The 21253-nt window shown below is 34.9% G+C and overlaps 2 protein-coding genes across 2 annotated transcripts; one reads left to right on the top strand and one right to left on the bottom strand.

The window, feature by feature from the left end:
* Positions 1–513: 513 nt before the first annotated feature.
* On the top strand, positions 514–1327 carry LOC120260479 (photosystem II core complex proteins psbY, chloroplastic). Its single transcript, XM_039267962.1, has one exon. It carries the CDS (start codon positions 629–631, stop codon positions 1217–1219), a length of 591 nt encoding a protein of 196 aa, XP_039123896.1. The 5' UTR covers positions 514–628; the 3' UTR covers positions 1220–1327.
* Positions 1328–18167: 16840 nt separating this feature from the next.
* Positions 18168–19843, bottom strand: LOC120259964. Its single transcript, XM_039267417.1, has 3 exons — positions 19198–19843; positions 18610–18789; positions 18168–18361 (listed from the first exon to the last, which is right to left on the bottom strand). The coding sequence occupies exons 1-3, from the start codon at positions 19841–19843 to the stop codon at positions 18168–18170; spliced, it is 1020 nt and encodes a 339-aa protein (XP_039123351.1).
* Between the last annotated feature and the right edge of the window lie 1410 nt (positions 19844–21253).

Below are 21253 nucleotides of genomic sequence, written 5' to 3'. Positions count from 1 at the left end.
AGTTAAATACATAAGTTAATTCAAACAAAATAATAATAATAATAATAATAAATCCTTCATTTCTTTAAAACAAATTCAAACTTTTAAAACACCAAACATATAGTTTTATTTTCATCTAACTAAAATATTCTTTTTAACTTACTAGTTTTACATCCACGTCTTTCAAAATTACCTAGAACATACAAATGAACTATCGCTAAACTTCAAACTATCTACATCACTTAAAAATAAATAAATAAATAAAATTTAAACATCTCTCAAATGGCTGAACAAATAAACATGTAGAGAATTTAACAATCCGTACATTCTTTATGATTAAACATCCATAAATAAATAAAACTCTATTATATCCCTTCAATTAACAAAACTAATGACACAAAAAATCTCTGGTGGCATCCAAGTGGATAAGAAAAGAAGGCAATGGCTCACATCATGCCACTGCCATCCCATTAGATAAGATGAGAATCCACTAGTCATCACACCATTGGGCACTCATTGTCCACACTCCCTCAAAGACCACTCCCTCTTATCACAAGCTTCCTTCCCTACCTCTCCTCACAAACTCACCCAAGCTTCCTTTCCCTTCTTGCACTTGCTTCTCACCTCTATCTCACAACCACTCCCTCTAATGGCTGCAACCATAGCATCAATGGCCATGTTCAATGCCAAGTCCCTCAACATAACTCCACCACCTTCCCACACTTCAAAACCTTCACCAATTCTCAAACCTATCTCCCTCCTCTCCCTCCAAAACCTACCCAAAGGACTGGCTATCTTCAAATCACCACTAACCTCTACCGCTGTCGCCGGAGCCATTTTCTCGGCTTTAAGTTACACTGACACTGCCTTCGCTGCTCAGCAAATCGCCGATATAGCCGAAGGCGATAACCGGGGGCTTGCTCTTCTCATCCCTTTGATCCCTGCCATTCTATGGGTCCTTTATAACATACTACAACCAGCACTTAACCAGCTCGACCGCATGAATAGTGAGAAAGGCTTCATTGTTGGGCTGGGCTTAGGTGGTGGCTTGGCTGCAGCTGGTTTCATGGCGCCAGGAAACGCCTCTGCTGATGAGCTTGCAGCGATCGCCGATGCGTCATCTTCCAGTGATAGCCGGGGACTGCTGTTGCTTTTCGTCGTCGTGCCGGCTATTCTTTGGGTGCTGTATAACATTCTGCAGCCTGCTTTGAACCAGCTCGACAGGATGAAGTCTGGGTGAAATGGTGTAATTAAGGAATGAAATGAATAGTCAAGTTTGTTGTTGTTGTACTCTAAATCGTTTGTTGTTGATGTCTCTTTAATGAGATTTTGTGTTCTTTGGTGATGATTACTTGTGCTTATGGAGTTTGTGCAAATTGATAGATGGATGGATGGCAGTTTTTGTGAGATGAATGGCCTTTCTTCCTCCATACGAAAATTGATTCATGGTGTTTTGATATGGATCAATGGATTTAAGGCCAATATTGAAAGAAGAATATATATGATCAAGTCCTCATGTCATATATAAGTCAAATGATGTATATTGGAGTGAGTCTCTGAAACACTATATGGAATATGGACGATGGGATCAGCCCCTATATGTCCAACCAAAATACAGTATAAATTGATGTTTTACTTCCAAATTTTTTGGAACTTGAAATTTTTTTAAGTGGATATATTTCATAGAAAACAAGTACTCTTAACAAGGTTCATACAATACACAAAATTCAATTGATCTATCTAAGCAATAGCACTCTCTATCCATCGCTAAGCCAACAATCCAACCAAGTCATGAAATACGTACACACTATATATTAGACTTGGGCTTATTCTCTTCATTGAATTTCTCAGTACTAGATCTTATTAAACATCAGATTGGAGTGGATCATGGCTAACAAGAGCAATGAAATCGAAATGAAATGATCTTTAATTGTTGAATACTTCTTTGAAAACCCAATTTGAGTTCTCTGACTATTGCACATTATCTTCAATTCTAATAGCAACTTAGCAAGAATCGCCAACGACCTTCGGGTTTATTGGTATACAGGTCGCCGATAGAGCTCTCACCGAGTGGTGAGAGTTCGATTCTCAGTGAGCGCATTACGTGAGTTGTGAATAGTGGTTGTAGTACGGGTGGTTCAGGCGCCACGTGGCTGCGTCCCTCACTGTTCCACGAGGGCGTCATGCGTCGCCCTGGAGTCTACAGTGGTTCGCCCCGCTCCTCTTTCCCAAAAACTTAGCAAGAATCATTTGTATTACATTCTTTATCAGTCAAAGTTATCAAATTCAGTCATACTTAAGTGCAGACTGTAATGGATATCAATATAAATATGAATATTTTGTCCATTTTCTTCACGATTTCAGTAATAATCTGAACTATTGTAGTTGAAAAAGTAAAAAGCATTCTTGAGAATGGTCGTCAAAGGATGAAACTTGAGAATTACATACCTTTCGGAATCCCAAGTTAAAAAATTTTTTAAGGCCTTTTTCCACCAGTGTCTTAATTAATTTACAGTCAACTCAAATTGAATTATAGGGAGTCACCCATTTTTATCGGGAGGCAAGTGTCTCAAAGAAGATTAATATCATTTATCTATAAAACAAATATAACTTGGATATTCTCAAATAGTTACTGGATTTGCCAAAATTTTCTTGATTGCCTCAGGATTAGAATGAAGCTTTGCATTTATATTAGATATAATAGGTATCCATGGTGTTCTTAATTCTATAGCAGTTAATGTTGCTTCAAGTTTTAATACTGCTTGCTCCATAACTGGCGTGAAAAGCACCAGTGTCAGCTAGGCAGACCTTATCACAGAATGATAAAAATTTAAATATCAAATTCTTGATCATATGATAGTAGTGTGATGCAAAATACTCAAGAGTGTTAATTGATATAGGCCACAAAATAATACATGGTAAATGATGATGATTGCTACAATGTCTAATAATGATTTCAACTTAAAGTTATAATATGCCGGTAAATTAAATTGACACCGAATATGAATAACATGCAAACCTTTGTCGTGCTAGACTGCATAAAATTAGCAATAATGCATGATTTACTTTTTTTCATAATATAAGTAAAATATAGTTTTGGTTATAAGAGTATAAATGGGTGCTAACTGTCATTCAAGCCTTAAATGACTTTGACTGTGTTTTAACGGTATAATACCCTAGTTGGTCCCTCTACTTTTCTCTCTCTTCCCTTTTGGTCCCTCTACTCAGAAATGCTCCCGACTAGTCCCTCTACTTTTGAAAATGTGCCCACTTAGTTAAAAATGCTCCCAACCAATCCTTCTACTTTTAGAAATGTGCCCACTAAGAGAGACTAAGTGGGTACATTTCTAAAAGTAGAGGGACTGGTTGGGAGCATTTTTAACTAAGTGGGCACATTTTCAAAAGTAGAGGGACTAGTCGGAAGCATTTTTTAGTAGAGGGACCAAAAGGGAAGAGAGAGAAAAGTACAGGGACTATTTTGGTGATTATACCTGTTTTAACACATCCCATTAACTTCACTTCCCCAAAAGTAGCATAGCTCCTTTGTAATTTCAATGTATATCACTGAACAGTTTGATGAAACTTTCAGCTTACTGTTATGATCTACTGAAGCAATCACCGGAACTAGTAGATCTATAACTAAGAAACACCCAAATCACAACTAGGAAATTCATATCTCAACAATCTTTAATAATTTTGAGAGCTAAATCAACTGATTCACTTCTAATACAGTGTTAAATTCATTCAAACAACCAAAGATTCATGGATCTCATCAGATCATCCATCACCACCACAGTCTAGAAAATATTAAGCATTCAAACATCCAAGGTTCATCCAAAAGCAATTAAAGTATCACAGATCAATAGATCTACTCAAAAATAATAAGAATAAGAAAACCATAAATTGGGCATCACTGTCCTTCTGTCCGGTCGCCGACGGTAGTTGTTGGAGCACAGCTTCTTCCCAAAACCAAGCCACTCTCAGTCTTTACTCCTCTACCCTCCTCTACATGCCTTTTCCCTTTTTGTTATCTTTCCAGCTGGAGTAATGAAACCCTCGCGATGCGTGCTCACACCTTCCCTTCTATTTGTCATGCCATCATTCATGACAAACCCTATTAGCTTGGTATTCAACCTTTGTTCTCTCTTGCTTCTACGCCACGTTAACAATCCAACAACCCAATCATCAGCAGCCACCTCATTTAAAGATTCTGCTAATTTGGCTAGCTTGCTCCCAAGCACTTGATATAGATTTGAATTTCTTTCATCGGTTGTTTTCTCTCCTCTTCACTCCAAGCTTGGCACCCTTTCTGAATTTCTCTTCATAACAATACCCCTCCCATTAACACAAATCTTGTCCTCAAGGTCTAGGTGAGGAAAGTATTATTGTAAGTGAGTCACATTCTCCCAAGTATTCTGCTCAAATGGTAGACTTGCCATTGAATCAAAGCTTGGTGAATTGCCTGATTACTTCGTATAATAGTATGAAATTTATGAATTGCCACAGGTTGTAACACAAGTCCTTCCTCGGTAGTCAGTAATGATAATGGAAAACTCACTGGCTGGGATGTAGGATCACCCACACATTTCGTAAGTTGTGATACATGAAAGACTGGATGGATCTTGGCTATCAATGGTAATTCCAATTTATAAGCAACGTGTCCAATTCTTTAAAGTATTCTAAAAGGACCAAAATACCTCATCCAAAGCTTCTGATTTTTTCTCACAGAGCTAATGAATGTTGCCTGTAGGGTTGCAGTTTGACAAAGACCTATTCTTCCTCAATAAATGACACTTCTGTGAGCTTCTTGTCTACCATGCGCTTCATGCGAGCTTGAGCAATGCTCAAATTGTGTTTCAATTTAGCCAAAATCAAATCCCCTTTGATGTAATAAGGCTGATACCTCAGAAGGATTGTTTTCATTGGCATAATATGGCATTAATACTGGTGGATCTCTGCCGAAAACAATCTGAAAAGGAGTCATTCCAGCACTACTGTGAAGAGAAGTGATGTACCAATATTGTGCCCGTTTGGGTTTTTCAGAGATAAATCAATGAAGATAAAGTTCAATGCATTTCTTTGAAGCTTCCATTTGTCCATCCATTTGAGGGTGATACACTGAAGACATGGATAGAGTTGTACCCATTGCAGTAAATAAGTGGTGCCAAAAATTGCTAAGAAATACTTTATCCCTGCCACTGATAAAAGATTTAGGAATGCCATGAATTTTCAGCACATTCTTGATGAAAACGTCTGCAACAATAGTTCTAATAAAGTCAGTCTTCAAAGGAATAAAATGGGCAATTTTGGATAACCTATTAATTACCACATAAATCACTATGAATCCTTTGGAACTAGGAAGCCCAATAATAAAGTCCATAGCAATATCTTCTTAAATTCTTTGAGGAGTTGACAACGGTTGTAATAGTCCCCTTAGATGAGTATGATCAGATTTAGCTTTTTGACAAGTTATGCAGGATTTGACAAAATCAACCACAGCCTGTTTCAATCTTTTCCAATAAAATTGATGTGATATGCGGGCATGATAAATTTTTTATTAGGTTTCTAAACTTTGGCTCATTTTCACTTTGATCACCGAACTTCAATTTACATCAATTTGGTCACTCAACTTTAATTTGATTTCACTGGGTAGTAAATCAAGGGATTTTAGCTCCCAAATGAATGATGTGAATCTTTTTCGATAACATGCACACATATAATAGACTTAATAATGTGTCATGGGGAGGGATGACTCTGATTTTCAGACAACCACGTAATCAATTGGGGGTTCAAACCCTTGATTTATTACCCGGTGAAATCAAATTAAAATTGACTGATCAAATTGATCCAAATTGAAGTTCGGTAATCAAAGTGAAAATGAGCTAAAGTTTAGTAACCTACTAAAAAATTTACCCTACGCGGGCATGTGTTCTCAAGGACCCAACATAACCCTCCAACTAGTGTGGCATGTTATTCATGAAATAATTGTTTCTGAAGAGCATCATTATTAGGTACAACAATTTTATTATCTTTCCACAGTATTTCATGTTTCCAGGCATATATAGAATCAGATTGTTGCTACTTTTGAATTAATTGAATAAGATCAGCACACATAGGATCTTTCGGTTGTAAAGTTTGTAGCTATGGAATTAAGTGACATTGAGGAGATGAAACAGTCATCATATGGCATCGAGAAAGAGCATCAATAGGTATATTTTCTTTCCCTTGATTATATTCAATAGTGAAGTTATACCCCAGTAATTTGGGTAACCATTTTTGCTGCTCAGGTGTTTGAATGACCTTTTGACATAAGTGTTTCAGAGCTTCTTGATCAGTTTGAATAATGAATGGATGATCCATTAAATAGTGTCTAAATTTAGCTACTGCCTCTGTAACAGAAAAGAACTCTCTAACATAAGCAGACTGCTTTTGCATGTTAGGAGTTAATTTTTTTGAGAAATAGGCAATAGGGTGCTTAGTCTGGCTAAGGACTACTCCAATCCCTATGCAAGAAGCATCTGTCTCAAGCACAAATGGTTGCTAAAAATCTGGTAATTAAAGAACTGGTGCATAAGCAATAGCTTGTTTCAATTTAAGAAAAGTTGACTGAGCATTAGCAAACCATTGAAAACTATCTTTTCTGAGCAATTCTGTTAAAGAAGCCACAATTGATGCATAGTGATGCCTAAATATTATATAATAGCCACTAAGGCCTAAAAAACCCCTCAATTGTTTAATGTTGATTGGTTCTTGCCACTTGATGATTACTTCAATTTTGGTTTTGTCCATCTGAACTCCATATTCTAATACAATATGCCCCAAATATTCCACTTGAAGAAGCCCAAAACTGCACTTAGAATATTTGGCTTATAATTGATGCTCCAATAATGTGATTAAAACAATCTCCAGATGATCTAAATGATTGTCCCAATCCTTACTGTAAACCAGAATATCCTCAAAAAATCAGCACAAATCGACACATGACAAATTGAAAAATCCCATTCATCAAAGCTTGGAATGTAGCAAGGGTATTTGATAAACCAAATGGCATCACCAACCATTGGAAATGTCCATGGTGTGTGTGAAAAGAAGATTTATGTTTATCATCTAAATGTAACAGTACCTGATGATAACAAGACCATAAGTCTAGTTTAGAAAAAAATTTGGCCCCCTTGAGTTCATCCAAGAGCTCATCCATAGCAAGTATTCGGAAGGTATCTTTAATTATGATGGAATTTAAAGCTCTATAGTCAGTGCAAAAAATGCCAAGTTCCATCCTTCTTAACAAGAATAACAGGAGATGAAAAAGGGTTATTACTTGGCTCGATCAAACCTTCCTGCAACATCTGAGCTGCCATACTTTAAATGCATTTTTTGGCTATGAGGATATCGATAAGGCTTCACTTTAACTGGAGCTGTAGAGGTTTGTAGATGAATTCGATGATTACAAGCTCTAGAATGAGAAAGCCCAATTGGCTCTAAAAATACCTTATGATATTTTAATAGCAACTGTTTCAATGTCTCAGGCATTTCAGATGAAAATTGTAATGTTTACTCTTCCTGTGATATGGTTATCAGAGAATTCAATTGCCCTGAATTTACTACATCTATATCTGTAGCAGAAACTTGATAACATTATGTTATTGAATGTGTGGTACACAAGCGATTCAATTGATGTATAGAAGCCTGTTGAGGTCCACACTGCTTTTCTCCTTTCAATGTGATAAACTGATTATCATGGTAAAATTGGATTGACAATGTCCAATAATCCATCATGTGAGGCCCAAGTGTAGCTAGCCAAGCAGCCCCTAGAATAACCTCAGCTCCTACAATTGGCAACAGATATACTGGAAATTTTAAAGTAAAACCTTGATTTTTTACCTGCAATTCATCAATGATGCCTTCTACTTGCAGTGATTTCCCATTTCCCACCAAGACTTTAAAAGGATCAGTTGGCTGTATATCTAACTGTAAAAATTTTATAATTCTGGGTTGTATAAAGCTATCATCACTGCCTCCATCCAAAAGAATTTTGACTGGCTGCCTATTGATTAATCCTAAGAACCTCATAGTACCTGACACTAGTGCACTATTCATAGCATTCAATGATAACTTCGGAGACTGCTCATTTTCATTCTGTGGGCTAGAATCTAATTCTACCACAAATTCAGAATCTTCTGTATTTGAATTATCTGGTGGTTCTTCATCCCATTGAAGCAACAATAATCTTTTATTGGCACATTTGTGACATGGTGTGAAGTTTTCATCACAATTGAAACAAAGTCCCTTTGCTTTTATCAACTGTATTTCATTAAAACTAATCCTCATGTATTGATTATTATACCCCATTGTTGATGGTAATGTTTGATGAGTTGCTGGAGATACTAAAGTAGGTAAAGTTGGAGTGGCTTTAATTGGAGCTGCTACCGTCTTTGTTGCATTAACAATGTTAATGATATCATGATTAGCTTGATTTCTTCGAGTCCAATACATCCTAACAGGAATATATTTCTCCTCATATAACTTTGCCAAAGCAACTATTGCTGTAAATATTCTGGCCTCCAAGGAATTACATCCCTTTGAATATCTTTCTTCGATCCATTAATGAATCGAGCTAATATTGCAGAGGGAGTCATCCTTTCCACTCAATTAGCTAATTCCATGAATTTTTTGTAATAATTGGCTATTGTATCTTCCTGAAAATGTCAAACAAAGCATACTCTGGAGCTTCATATATGGATGGACCATAAGCTTGTTCTAGAGCCTTCACCAATGCTATCCATGATGTTAGCACACTTGATTTCTATAACATCTGATACCATGGTACCATTGGACCTTCAAAGTGTATCACAGCAAGCTATAACCTCTCCATATCTTCAACTCTATAATATTCAAAGTACTGTTCAGCTTTATATATCCAAGGTAATACATCCTGTCCATCAAACCTTGGAAAGTCTACTTTCACAGTCCTGTGTTGATGATGTTGTGGTCTTCTGTAGACTGTCTGTTCAGGAAATTCTATGTGAACTGGTTGCTGAATTGAAGAAGAAGAATTGTTGGGACTTTGGTCTTGCAGAGATTTAATATATTTGGATATATTATTCAGAGTTTGCTCCAACTCTTTAACTTTCTCTTCTCTTTGTTCCATGGCCATCATGATCCTTTCCTCCCTTTGATCCATAGTTGTTAGTATCACATCCATTTTATCATATAGATCCTTCAGTCTTGTTCCTTCTTTTATTCTCAATCAGTTGAATATTTACAACGAAAGCACCAAAATGTTATGATCTACCGAAGCAATCACCAGAACTAGTAGATCTATAACTAAGAAACACCCAAATCACAACCATGACATTCAGATCTCGACAATCTTCAACAACTTCAAGAACTAAATCAATTGATTCACTTCTAATGCATTGCTAAATTCATTCAAAAAACCAAGTATTCATAGATCTCATCAGATCATCCATCACCACCACAATCTAGCAAATATTAAGCATTCAAACATCCAGGGTTCATCTAAAAGAAATTAAAGTATCACAGATCAACAGATCTACTCAAAAATAATAAGAACAAGAAGAAAACCATAAATTAGGCATCACTACCCTCCTGTCCGGTCACCGATGGTAGTCGTTAGAGCACAACTTCTTCCCAGAATCAAACCACTCTCAGTCTTTACTCCTCTACCCTCCTCTGCCTTTCTTTTCCTCTTTTATTATCTTTCCTGCGAGAGTAATGAATCCCTCGTGATGCGTGCTTGCATCTCCCCTTCTCTTGGCCACACCATCATTCATGACAAACCCTGCCAGCTTGGTATTCAACCTTTGTTCTCTCTTGCTTCTGTGCCACGTCAGCAATCCATCAACCCAATCACCCGCAACCACCTCATTTAAAGATTCTACTAATTTGGCAGGCTTGCTCCAAAGCACTTGAGTTGGATTTGAATTTCTTTCATCGGTTGTTCTCTTTGCTCTTCCCTCCAAGCTTGGCGCCCTTTCTGAATTTCTCTTCATAAAACTTACCCACAAGAGTGCAATTTGAGAGGAGAGAATTTTACTAGACATAGATGTACAGTTAGCAATGTGAACTTTATTACTCTCCTCCATATTCATACTCTTACATTGAAAGTTTTAGTGAATCATTTCATGCTTGGAGAATCAATAAAAGTTTAATTTTGTTTTGTTATTTTAGATGCTCAAAAAATTTTAAACTTAGAGTAATAAATTAATCTAAAGATAGGTAGATATTCTCACAACCAATTAGCTAAAGGTTTAAAATGTTTATTAATCTACTTGTTTGTTAAATAGTAATCACTGCATATGGAAGTTGAATCTAAGTCAGCTGGAGAAAAGTGCAACTGAAGGTTTTACGTTCATTGCAGGAGAGTAAAATTCTTTTATATATATCAAAAGCTAATTTCCTAAATTAAATAATAATGATAATGATAATAACAATAATAATAATAATTAGAATAATAATAATATAAACAACAACAACCATAAGAAAAAGGAACTTAAATGGATAATATAGTTGATATGCTCTAATGTAACTATACATACATCTATGTAAATATAGATGCATTATAAGTAATAAAGTGTACTGATAAACATCTAAATGTATGTATTTTATATGTATTTGTGTGCATGCTTCACATATTTCTGTATGAATCGATGCCTGTCTTCGGTCTGAATTGGTTCCTTTCGTGTTACAGGTGCAAATAAAGCCTAGGGAGCTCGGCAACGGGATTTGAGAAGAAATTGGCATTAAAAACACCATTTTAGAGGCCCTAGCACTATAGCAGCACTGTATTACGAAGACATGAAAGAAATTATAAGTCTGGAAACCCTCATGGGTAACCTCACGGCCGTGAGGTCTGTCGTAAGCGATTTAGAGAGCGATGACCACTGTAGCAGTTTAGTGTAGCAATACTGTAGCAACTTACTCAGATTTTCGGCCCGTTTTCCAGGCAGCCTCACGGGCCATATATTGACCGTTAAGCCACCTGTTAGCTATCCTGAACTCAGCCTTTTTAAGGATTTCTAGAGCTTTCTTTTGGGAACTTTTTGCCTTCTTCTTGGAGCTACACACCACCACGCTAGATCTGACCAAGGAGAAGAGATTGGAGGGCATTTTCGTGGAGAAATCGGCAAGGAGAGCGCAATCTTGGGCGAGACCTACTCCTAGGGCTTGAAGCTAGGAGGTTGAAGACGACGGGAAGCCACCCCTTCGAGTGGCGTCTTTGGAAGCTTCTCCGACCTTCATCTTTGGAGGGAGTTCTCCTATGTTTGGTTTAGTTGTTCTCATGCTTTTGATTGTGTATTTTGAGATTATGAGCAACTAAAACCCCAAGGTCACCGGATGTAGAAGAACCTTGGGGGTGAACTTGTGCTTGTATGGATGCTTAGTTCTTTCTATTGTATTTTGGCTTGTTTGTGATTCATGCTTGGTGTATTTGAATATCTTGGTATGCATGAAAACTCTGTGTATCAACTTCTAGGTAATGCTAGGTTGCATGACCATTGCCCTAGTGTTAGACTCACCAAACTTGGAAGGGAAATATGTATAAATACGCTGTGACCATCGGGTATTTGTACCCCTCCTATTTTAGGGTTAAGTACTAGTTCTTGTTCTAACACTAATTTGAGAAAGCCACTATTCCCATTACAATCATAGGAGGATTTGGGTGGAAGAGATTCTGTATCCAATACTCGTACCGGATTAGGGGTCGATCGCCCTGATCATCGGATTGACCTAATCTAGGGTTTTCTCGGTCCAACTAGCCATATACATGTTAGTTCTAGCATCCTACACACTTTAGTAACCCCCGAGGGAATCCTCATCCGTGACCATTTTCTTCCTTGATTGTTTCCCCGTATCTTGCCTTCATTAATTGCATTAGTTTAGTTTCCTTGCATTCCCCTTATTACTCGTAGTTGTAGGTCAAACAACATTGTAACAAGGAAGTAAGGGTAGCTTTCTCGGGCCCTTGGGAATACGACCCTCTCGTGTTCGCACGAGAGGTATTACTTGACGACCCCGTGCACTTGTGGGACACCCATTATGTACCCTAAGTGTCACACCTCGTCACGCAAAATCAGCACACGACAACCCAAGGAGGGACATACACACCACTCAACCCTCGAATTATAGCAAGGCTAACAATTTTCCCTAGATTTCCACAATCCTATACTCAAAATCACAAATACGAGTCATATAAAATAGGAAACACGATGAACACAAGGAAAACAAAATTTCCATAAACATGATGATAGGATTCCAAGAGACATACAAGTAACAAGTACAACCAAGATTTTCCAAGGAAATGAGAAAAGTGTGGAAATACTACAACTACAGAATTAATGACACTAGTGGATTCATATTCCTTGTACAATGCAACTATGTTAAAAAATAACCATACACAAAACTTGAGATGAAGATGAAAGATATATACAATTGCCAAGCATTTCACCTCACCACGACGCCGCTAAACACTAAAGCCTGAAAAGAGGGGAGATATGTGAGTAACTAATGTCACTCAGTGAGTAAATTAGCACAATTCTAAAAGGATATAAAACCATAACAATTAACCAAAAATAAACAAGCTTTTACAAATATGCATATATAACTTCAAAACATTTCAGCATATGTAAACATGTCCACATAAGTACACACACATATATATATATATAAAAGTTCCAAAATGAGCATAATAACCAATTTAACCAAATAAGGCTTCCAATACTCAAGAATAACAATTTTTGGCATAATACAAACTTTGAAGAGATCATAGTGAACCTCGTCACAAAATCGTTAACAATACATATTTTAGCATTCCAAAACTGAATAAAACTTCAAGATTTTAAGAAAGCTTATGGCATAATACGGTGGTCCAAATGAAATCATAAACAATATCCGCTTCAAAACTCAACAATAAGGTCATCTTCCCAAAAACGATATTTAAAGTTGTATATGGAGTTCACAATTCAAAGATCCATTCCAAAAAGCATGATTTTTTGCAAGAATTGAAATATAAAGCCATTCTCAAAACTATAGCCTAAAAACTTCTCCGACATTAGCCGCCGTTGCGACTAAGTTGAGAGCCATCAAGGTCATCATACCCTTGATGTTGGACTTCTAAGACCCCGTGGGGTGCCCCGGGTTCTCGATGTATTACCCAGTAAAGATCCACAGTGTACCACCTGAAATGGGTATGATAAAAAGGACTCCCACGACACCTCTACAGGGTGGACAGTGAGGAATCCCCCTACTAAAGTGGGCGGGTTACAACCTCATCACCATCAAAACATAAGCACAGAATAGAGCCGAAGCCCATAACATAATCTTACAAGGTTAACAACATCAAGAGTCACAATAGTGTTCAGGGAATTCAAGTTTCAAACATATCAAAATGAACACATCCCGGACAAGCATTTGTATTTCATAAATAAAAATTATTTTCATATCAAGGAATGCCAAAAGCACAAATACACTAGGGCTAAGACCCTCGATCACCATTATTAAAATGAAATCAAATATATATATATATATATATATACATACATACATATATATATATATATATATATATATGAATACCTCAAACCAACTTTTTCACATTTAAAAGTTTAACCACAAAAATTCATGGTTCAATGTCCCACATTAACCACACTTTGCTAAATCAATTGTATTAGATAAATCATTCAATTCCATGAATACTAGTAAAATCACATTCACAAAATTACCAAAAGCATGATCATACGAGCAAAAGGTGTTTGACAACCATTTTTCCAAAGTAAATACCAATAGTGTCAAAAGAGAACATAAAGAGCATACTTTAGGAATGCATCGCACATATCATTGAAAATGAAATGATAATTCATCAAAACAAATATGGCAAGGAATCCAACTTTAACTTGATTACACACCTGAACTATGAGAGCATTCCACTTTACTATTCAAAAGTAATAGCATTAATCGACTTTATAAAACCTCTCACCAAAGTCCTATCTTTCTATAATAGTGCCAACAACTCATCACAGTACAACACGTAGATTTCTTTCATAGATAATTTTGCTTTAAGATCATGAATACCATAATGTTCCACCTATCTAGCTAAACATACATTCTACCACTATACATACTCAAGAACCTACATGTACAATCCCTACAAAAAAAAAGTCCAAAATTTTAACATTGAGCTCAAATTTAATCTCAACCACTACCTAGCCGCGACAGTTCGATTTCGGAAATTTAAAGCTTGCACAGTAGCTGATGAAAACCAATTCACTTTGTGAATAGTTCTGTGGTTAGATTAAAATTGAAATAATGGGAAAGATAGAAATTTTGGAGGGTGGGTGAGTGGTGCAAGGTCAAATCTCTTGTGCTGTTGTACTATGTAAACATATTGTAAATATATTGCAGAAATAATATATCAGTATTGTTCACCCACTTTAAAATGGGGTCTCCTGTAGGAAGGGTCGTATTCTCCACCCCTCTAGGGTTACAAGACAAGAGTAATTTACTATTGTGGGATTGTGGTTATTGATATATATTATCATAGGTGCACGTAGGAGGCCCTAATTGCCTCGCATGTTAGCCCATCCCACAAGATAAATCCCTAAGAGATCATTAAGCCACCGTAATTTGTGCACCATCGTACATGCATATCCCTTTAACACCCCTTCTGGGCGGTGCTTGTAGCCATTTATAAAGAAAAAAAGACAATTGAGAATGATAAGAACGGAGATTATGAAGCTATGAGATGGTGATGGTAGAATGATGTGAGAATCATGGTGAGATCGTGGATGGAGTGATGCAAGAGTCTAAGTTATCACACATGAAGGGATATGAGGTATCTACTTGCATTAATAATTGTGGAGTGTTAATTGTGTAGAAGTGTCGCCTCATCACACAAGTTTTTATATTTTTTGTCATTTTCCAACTGAAACTACCCCCCAACTCCTCATCCTAAAATCATTATTAAAAAGCCCCTATAAATTTAGAACTAAACCGTTGAACATCGAAAAACTTGCAAAAAGGTCCTTACATGCTTGATAATTAGCCCTTCAAAAGTCCAGATTGTTACAAGTTGCCCGTAGTTATGTGGCAAAAACCTCTTGAATAACTTTTGCTTTATCTTCTTTCAAGCTTAGATGGCTTGCTTCCTTTGTCATGATCGTTTCTTTTTTGTTCCTGCTTGACCAAAGCACCTTTGTTTATCTTATATGGCACAAACTTGACTATCTTCTCCTTTAAGATCCCATTACATTGGCAAATCTCTCTACCTTAGACACCAAATTGAGCAAGTATTCAATGTTCAAATTATCTTTAAATTTAGGCAGTTTAGATGATAGTTATATGATCCCGGACGGTGAACTCCTCTGAACTTCCGACATCCTCAGATCATAAAAGTAGGGATAAACCTTAATGAAGAACTAGACCTCAATTTCACTCACTGTAGTATTAGGGATAACCAAGCTTTCTTGATATCTCACTCCCTGGCTTAGGGCCAGGAGCCCCAATTGATAAAGAGCCCTTAAGATCTCCTATAGTTGGACATCTATACTTTAATCACAAAGGCTGAGCCTAGGCATAGGCGAATAAGGAATGTGCCATATAAGATTATTATATTTTACTTACATGATAATATTAAATTAAATTATTTTTACTTTGTCATCAAGGTTGGGCCCATGACTTGGGCGACACAATTCATTTTTTTTTAATAAAGATTATATTCAAAATTTTTATTTATTATTATTATTTTATCAACAAAATTATATGGTAAGATTTTATTTTATTTTATTTTCCAAATATATAACCTTGATTTATCTTATATATTGATTAGCAATATTTTTTATTTTTATTATATAATTTGTTATTTAATAAAAATTATTATTATTTTAGTTTTACATAGGGCCCATTTGATTAAGACTGGCCCTGATAATCAATAATCTGTATGACATGATGGTTGGCAAACCCTAGTGATTCCACGATTTATTTTACCATTAGCTTGGATACACCTCCTACTATTGTCCATATGGCTCTAATAACAATTTGATAATTAAGATCAAAGAATAAAATCTAAAATCAAGCTCTCTTCCATCGTAGTAGGTATGGAGAGCTAAACTCACAATTTAATTACACAACTAACCTGGTCTCTAACTCTTGATTAACAATAACCAAATCAAAACACCAAAGAACTTAGCCTTAATATGGTAGTGGTTCTCTTAACTCTAAAGACCAACTAATTTATTCTACATCAAAATTTAACTCTGTTAATAATTTCAAATGAAAAATAATTTCTAATTTACAACTTTTTCTTTGGGAAGGTTAATTGTACTCATGACGCTAGTCTTGAATTGCACGTACACTTTCTATATATGTTGATTTGATTTGCAATCTTATTACCCTCTCTTTGTAGTACAGGTGATGCTTTGCTACAAAATGCTTTGCAGCATATTCTTATCATGAATTGAATTGGATCTTCTAATGTGCTTTGAATGTGTTTGCTATTAATAGTCTTTATAAAATTTGTATTGCTTCTTTGAATCATTAGCAAAGCCACTTGCAACTCAATACCTATTCACAAGTCCATCCAAAGGCCTTTGACTTCGTCCCATATTATTGTAACCTAATAATAATATATCATTCATTCATATTAAGCTCGAATATATACTTCTATCACAAAATTTCAGAGACAAGGCTTTGTATGTAGAATTGAAGATGAAAGTCCTACTTGAAGTTGTTAAACTTTCAACAATTGTGAAATGAATTTGCACTTGATTTATAGACAAAGTGACATGTTCAGAAAAGTCATAAGTTCCACCTATAGTTTACATAACAACATAAGTAGCATTAATGGCTTTAGTCAAGTATCTTTCTAAATATTATGTTAGCATTTAAAGTTTTACCAAAGAATATACTATAAAAGTGTTAATTAGCATGAGTATTAAATCAAATTTTATTTCGGCTTCATTAAGCCAAATTTATAGTCATTGAACTCCCAACCCTCAATAGAGATAATTATGAAATAATGGTCAATTCTCTCATTATTTTGACCACCAAAAGAATATAACTGTTCAAGCCCAAAAATCAAGATAATGAAGAAACTTAAGCATAAGCATCCTTGTTTGGATTGGTTTTTTTTTTTTAAAAAAGTATTTTCTTTTTAATTTAGTAGAAGGACTTCTTAAAAAAGTGCATCTCAAAGGAACTTAAGTTTTCTTTGTATTTTGTGTTAAAAATGTTATTGCAAAAATACTTTTATATTTGTGAAGTCGTTTGGATGTGTATATATAGAAGGACTTTTTCAGTAACAAATTACTAAAATGGGTATTCATTGAATTATTATAATATCCAATTATTTTGGATTTATCACACGGAGGTGGGGCAGGAGTGGATGGGAGGGGGACCTTTAGATCTTGGAGGTAGAGAAGACTAGATGGGATATGAAAAGCTTAGAGAGAAACCTTAAAAACCTAGGTCATTTCTTTATTTCATAAGAGTATTTAAGTAATTGTGTAACCCCAAATAGCTTCTAAAAAGTGCTTTTTTTCAAAAGCATCACATGAACAGCTTCTAAAAAAAACAGTGTTTTTTGTTTTGTTTTTTTTTTTGCAGCTTCTGCTTCTATAAACAAGCTAATCCAAACAATTTTTTTTAGCCCAAAAACGCTCAACTTATAAAAAAAACACTTCTAGGCTTTGCAGAAACTAATCCAAACAAGGCCAGACAAATTTCTTTGACAAATTTCTAGACAAATTTATTTGTTTAAATAACTAAATATCTTTACTTTTCATAAATGCGTTCAACTATTTCAATGACCATTGTAGCCTTGAGATTTAATAGTTTGATAAGATACAAAAATATCTACTACTATACTTTGAAGCCCAACCTCAATCATTTAGGTGGCCCAATTTAATTGTCTTCAAAGTGAAAATCGTATTGGCAATATCATGACTAAAACTACCTACTTTAGACCTCTAAATTCTAGTGATAATTCAAAATGAGATTAATGTTAATCAATAAAAATAAGTTTACCAATAATGAAAATTGAAAAAATCCAAAGAACATAAAGCATCAGTGGCGGATCTTGCTACTAAATCTTGGTGGGGCCAAAAAGTTCAACAATTAATAATAAAAATTTCATGACATTATATATCAAATAGGTGGACAAAAAAATCATATATCTAAAATTGTGAGTGCCATTCTTTTAACATCACAAAATCTTCAAGCTTTGAATATGAACTAAATGTCTCTACAATTTCTCTTTTGATGTTGACAACTAAATTATCTACAAGAAAGCCATATTCGATCTTGTTTCGTAGCCTTGTTTTGATGATCTTCATAGCTGAAAATACTCGCTCACTAGTTGTTGCAGAAACTGGAAGAGTTAAAACAAGTCATATCAATCTGTCAAGAAGTTAATATGTCTTCGATTTTTCAATCTCTTTCAAAATAGTGCATAATTGTGACAAAGAAGATAGATTTTGCAGCTTCTCATCATTTTGTATTTCATATTCAAAATGCTTCAATTAAAAATTCAAATTCGGTATCTATTGCTCACTAAAATCAAAAGGGTAATACTTTTCTGCAATAGTGCAAATATTATCAATATTAAAAGATTCATACATTTCCCTCGGATCCTGCTAAGTGTCAAAAGATCCATGGCTTGCACATTTAATCTACTATTTAGCTTCTGCAACTGAAAATCAATGACCTCATTAAATATGTCAAAATGATAGTGATGCTCTATCATGATTTGACTTTGTTGGTGTTGGCGTCGACGTTCACCAAACTGAGAACTTAAATCTGGAGCATTCAAATCATGTTTTTCACAAAATGATAACACATTCTCAAGCAACCTATTCCAACCTTCTTCTCTCAATTTTTGAATCAATATTTTTTTACTTGAAACCAAATGCATAGCATTCAAAATGTCTTGAGATTATTTTTTTTTTTTTTTTGCAATGCTTGACATAGTATATCAGTAATCCCTATGACCTCTTTCATTAAGTGCAAAATGAAAATGAAAATGATTGAATTATCTTCAAAGCAACACTAGCATCCCCTCTTTGAGAAAAAGTAGATCCATCTTTTTCAATATTTTCAAGCACACAACAAGTGGCATCATACATTCTTGTAAGGCTGCATATAGAATAAAAATGAGAACCCCAACGAGTATCACCTGCTCTTTTTAAGTGCCAATTTGATTGGCACCTTTCCCAGTCACAACCTCATCACTAGTTAGCATGCTTGCAATTTTAGTTGCTTGGGCAATTTGCAATTCTTCACAACATTTACATAAAGCATCAACAGAATTTATAATGAAACTCAAATTATTGAAAAACTCATGAATAGAATGTACCTCTCTTGATGCAACAACTAGAGCCAATTGTAGTCGATGAGCTAAACATTGCACATAATAAGCAGAAGGATAGTCATTCAGAAATAATGCTTGCAATCCTTTCCACTCTCCACGCATGTTGCTAGCTCCATCGTAACCTTGACCACGAATGTTTTGAACACCAAAGGTATGACGAGAAAGAATAGAACATATGTTATTCTTAAGAGCTAATGCAGATGTATCCTTAACATCAGAAATATCAAAGAAGCACTCTCTAATAATACCACTTTCATCAACAAATCTCAATATAAGAGCCATTTGTTCTTTCTTGGATTCATCATGTGCCTCATTAACAATAATATAAAATTTTGACTCTCTAATATCTTCTCGAATCTTGTTCCACACCTTATTTGCGAGAATATGCAAAATCTCCTTTTGAATTAAATGTGAAACATACTTAGCTGATTTTGGAGCATGTTCCAATACAACTTTATTAACTTGATCATTGTAAGAAGCCATTAGTTCAATCAACTCAAGAAAGCTTCCACGATTCTTTGAATCTAGTGTCTCATCATGACCTCTAAAAGCACAAGCTTGAAATGTAAACCATCGAACATCATATAGAAGTCTTTACTCGTAGTCGATTATTCAAAATTCTCTCAGCTTTGCTTGTTGTTACTTTGTCAATATGCCCAGATTGCTTTTTAAATTCATCACAAGATCTAACAGAATTATTGTGTGGTGAACAAAGATCATCTCCAATATGATTAAGAAAAGGCACAATCACTACAAGAAAATTATTAATTACCAACGAAAATTACCTAAGAAACATTTTCCTAGCTAATTAGCTAGGGAATAGATAGGGAATAGAATGGAATGATTAGATACAAAGGTTAAAAACATTGCCCAGGGATTACACAGGGCAATACCTAGGGAATTAGCAAGGGCAAAACTTTCCCAAGCTATTCCATTGCTAAATATCGCGGGAATTACGCGGGTAATATTTAGCAATGAATTACTATCGAAAATTATCTGTTGGTATCTATACACTAGCTAATCCCTGGGTAAAATTAAACAATTTTAACATTACCCAGGGATTAGCTAGGTAAAATGTTCGTTGTTATTTGTCCCTAGCTAATCCCTGGGTAAACTAAATAGCTTTAACATTACCTAGGGATTAGCTAGAAAAAATAGTTGTTATTATTTGTCCGTAGCTAATCCCTGGGTATTTTATTTTTTAGAATTTTTATTTAGCAAGAGATTAATTTCCGTAGGTAAAATTGTTGATTTTAAACATTAGGCAGGGATTAGCAAGGGACAATAGTCATCATGTTTAGTTCAAAGCTAATATTTAGGTAAATATAAATTAACTTGATTATTTTAGAAGTGTATTAAATTGCTTTTTTTTAAGATTTGTTATTGAATTTAAAAATTTTATTATTAATTGTATTAACTTCATTATGACATAATTTTATAGTATGATTTTGTTGAAATCAAAAGAAAATAAATAAATAAATAAATGCACTTTTTAATTAGCATTTAACTAAATTAATGCCAACAATTGCTAGGAAGATTACATTTTTAATTTTATAATATCCCAAGCTTTAATCTTGATAATTGTTTTCTAAAAGATAATTGAGCACCATCTTTTATAAAGACTTGTAAAGATATATATTTATTAATAATAATATGATAAATTAAACACCCTTCATAGCCCAGCATATTTGGCATTACATCTCTGCTTTGACAAGGCAATAGTGAAGATCACATCCGAATAAGACCTTGATTTTGTTGGATTAGTACCTAACAATTGCTGCTCTGACTTCGTTCAAAGGGACCCCAAAACATGTATTATGTATGATAATGGAAAATACTTCCTAATTAGCAAAGATCAACTTCAAATTAACTCATCCAAGCAATTTTTTTTGT

The sequence above is a fragment of the Dioscorea cayenensis genome, chromosome 5 (assembly GCF_009730915.1).
Source record: "Dioscorea cayenensis subsp. rotundata cultivar TDr96_F1 chromosome 5, TDr96_F1_v2_PseudoChromosome.rev07_lg8_w22 25.fasta, whole genome shotgun sequence".
Classification (NCBI taxonomy): domain Eukaryota; kingdom Viridiplantae; phylum Streptophyta; class Magnoliopsida; order Dioscoreales; family Dioscoreaceae; genus Dioscorea; species Dioscorea cayenensis.
Note: the sequence above shows the minus strand (reverse complement) of the source record. Positions and strands in the feature narration are given on the sequence as shown.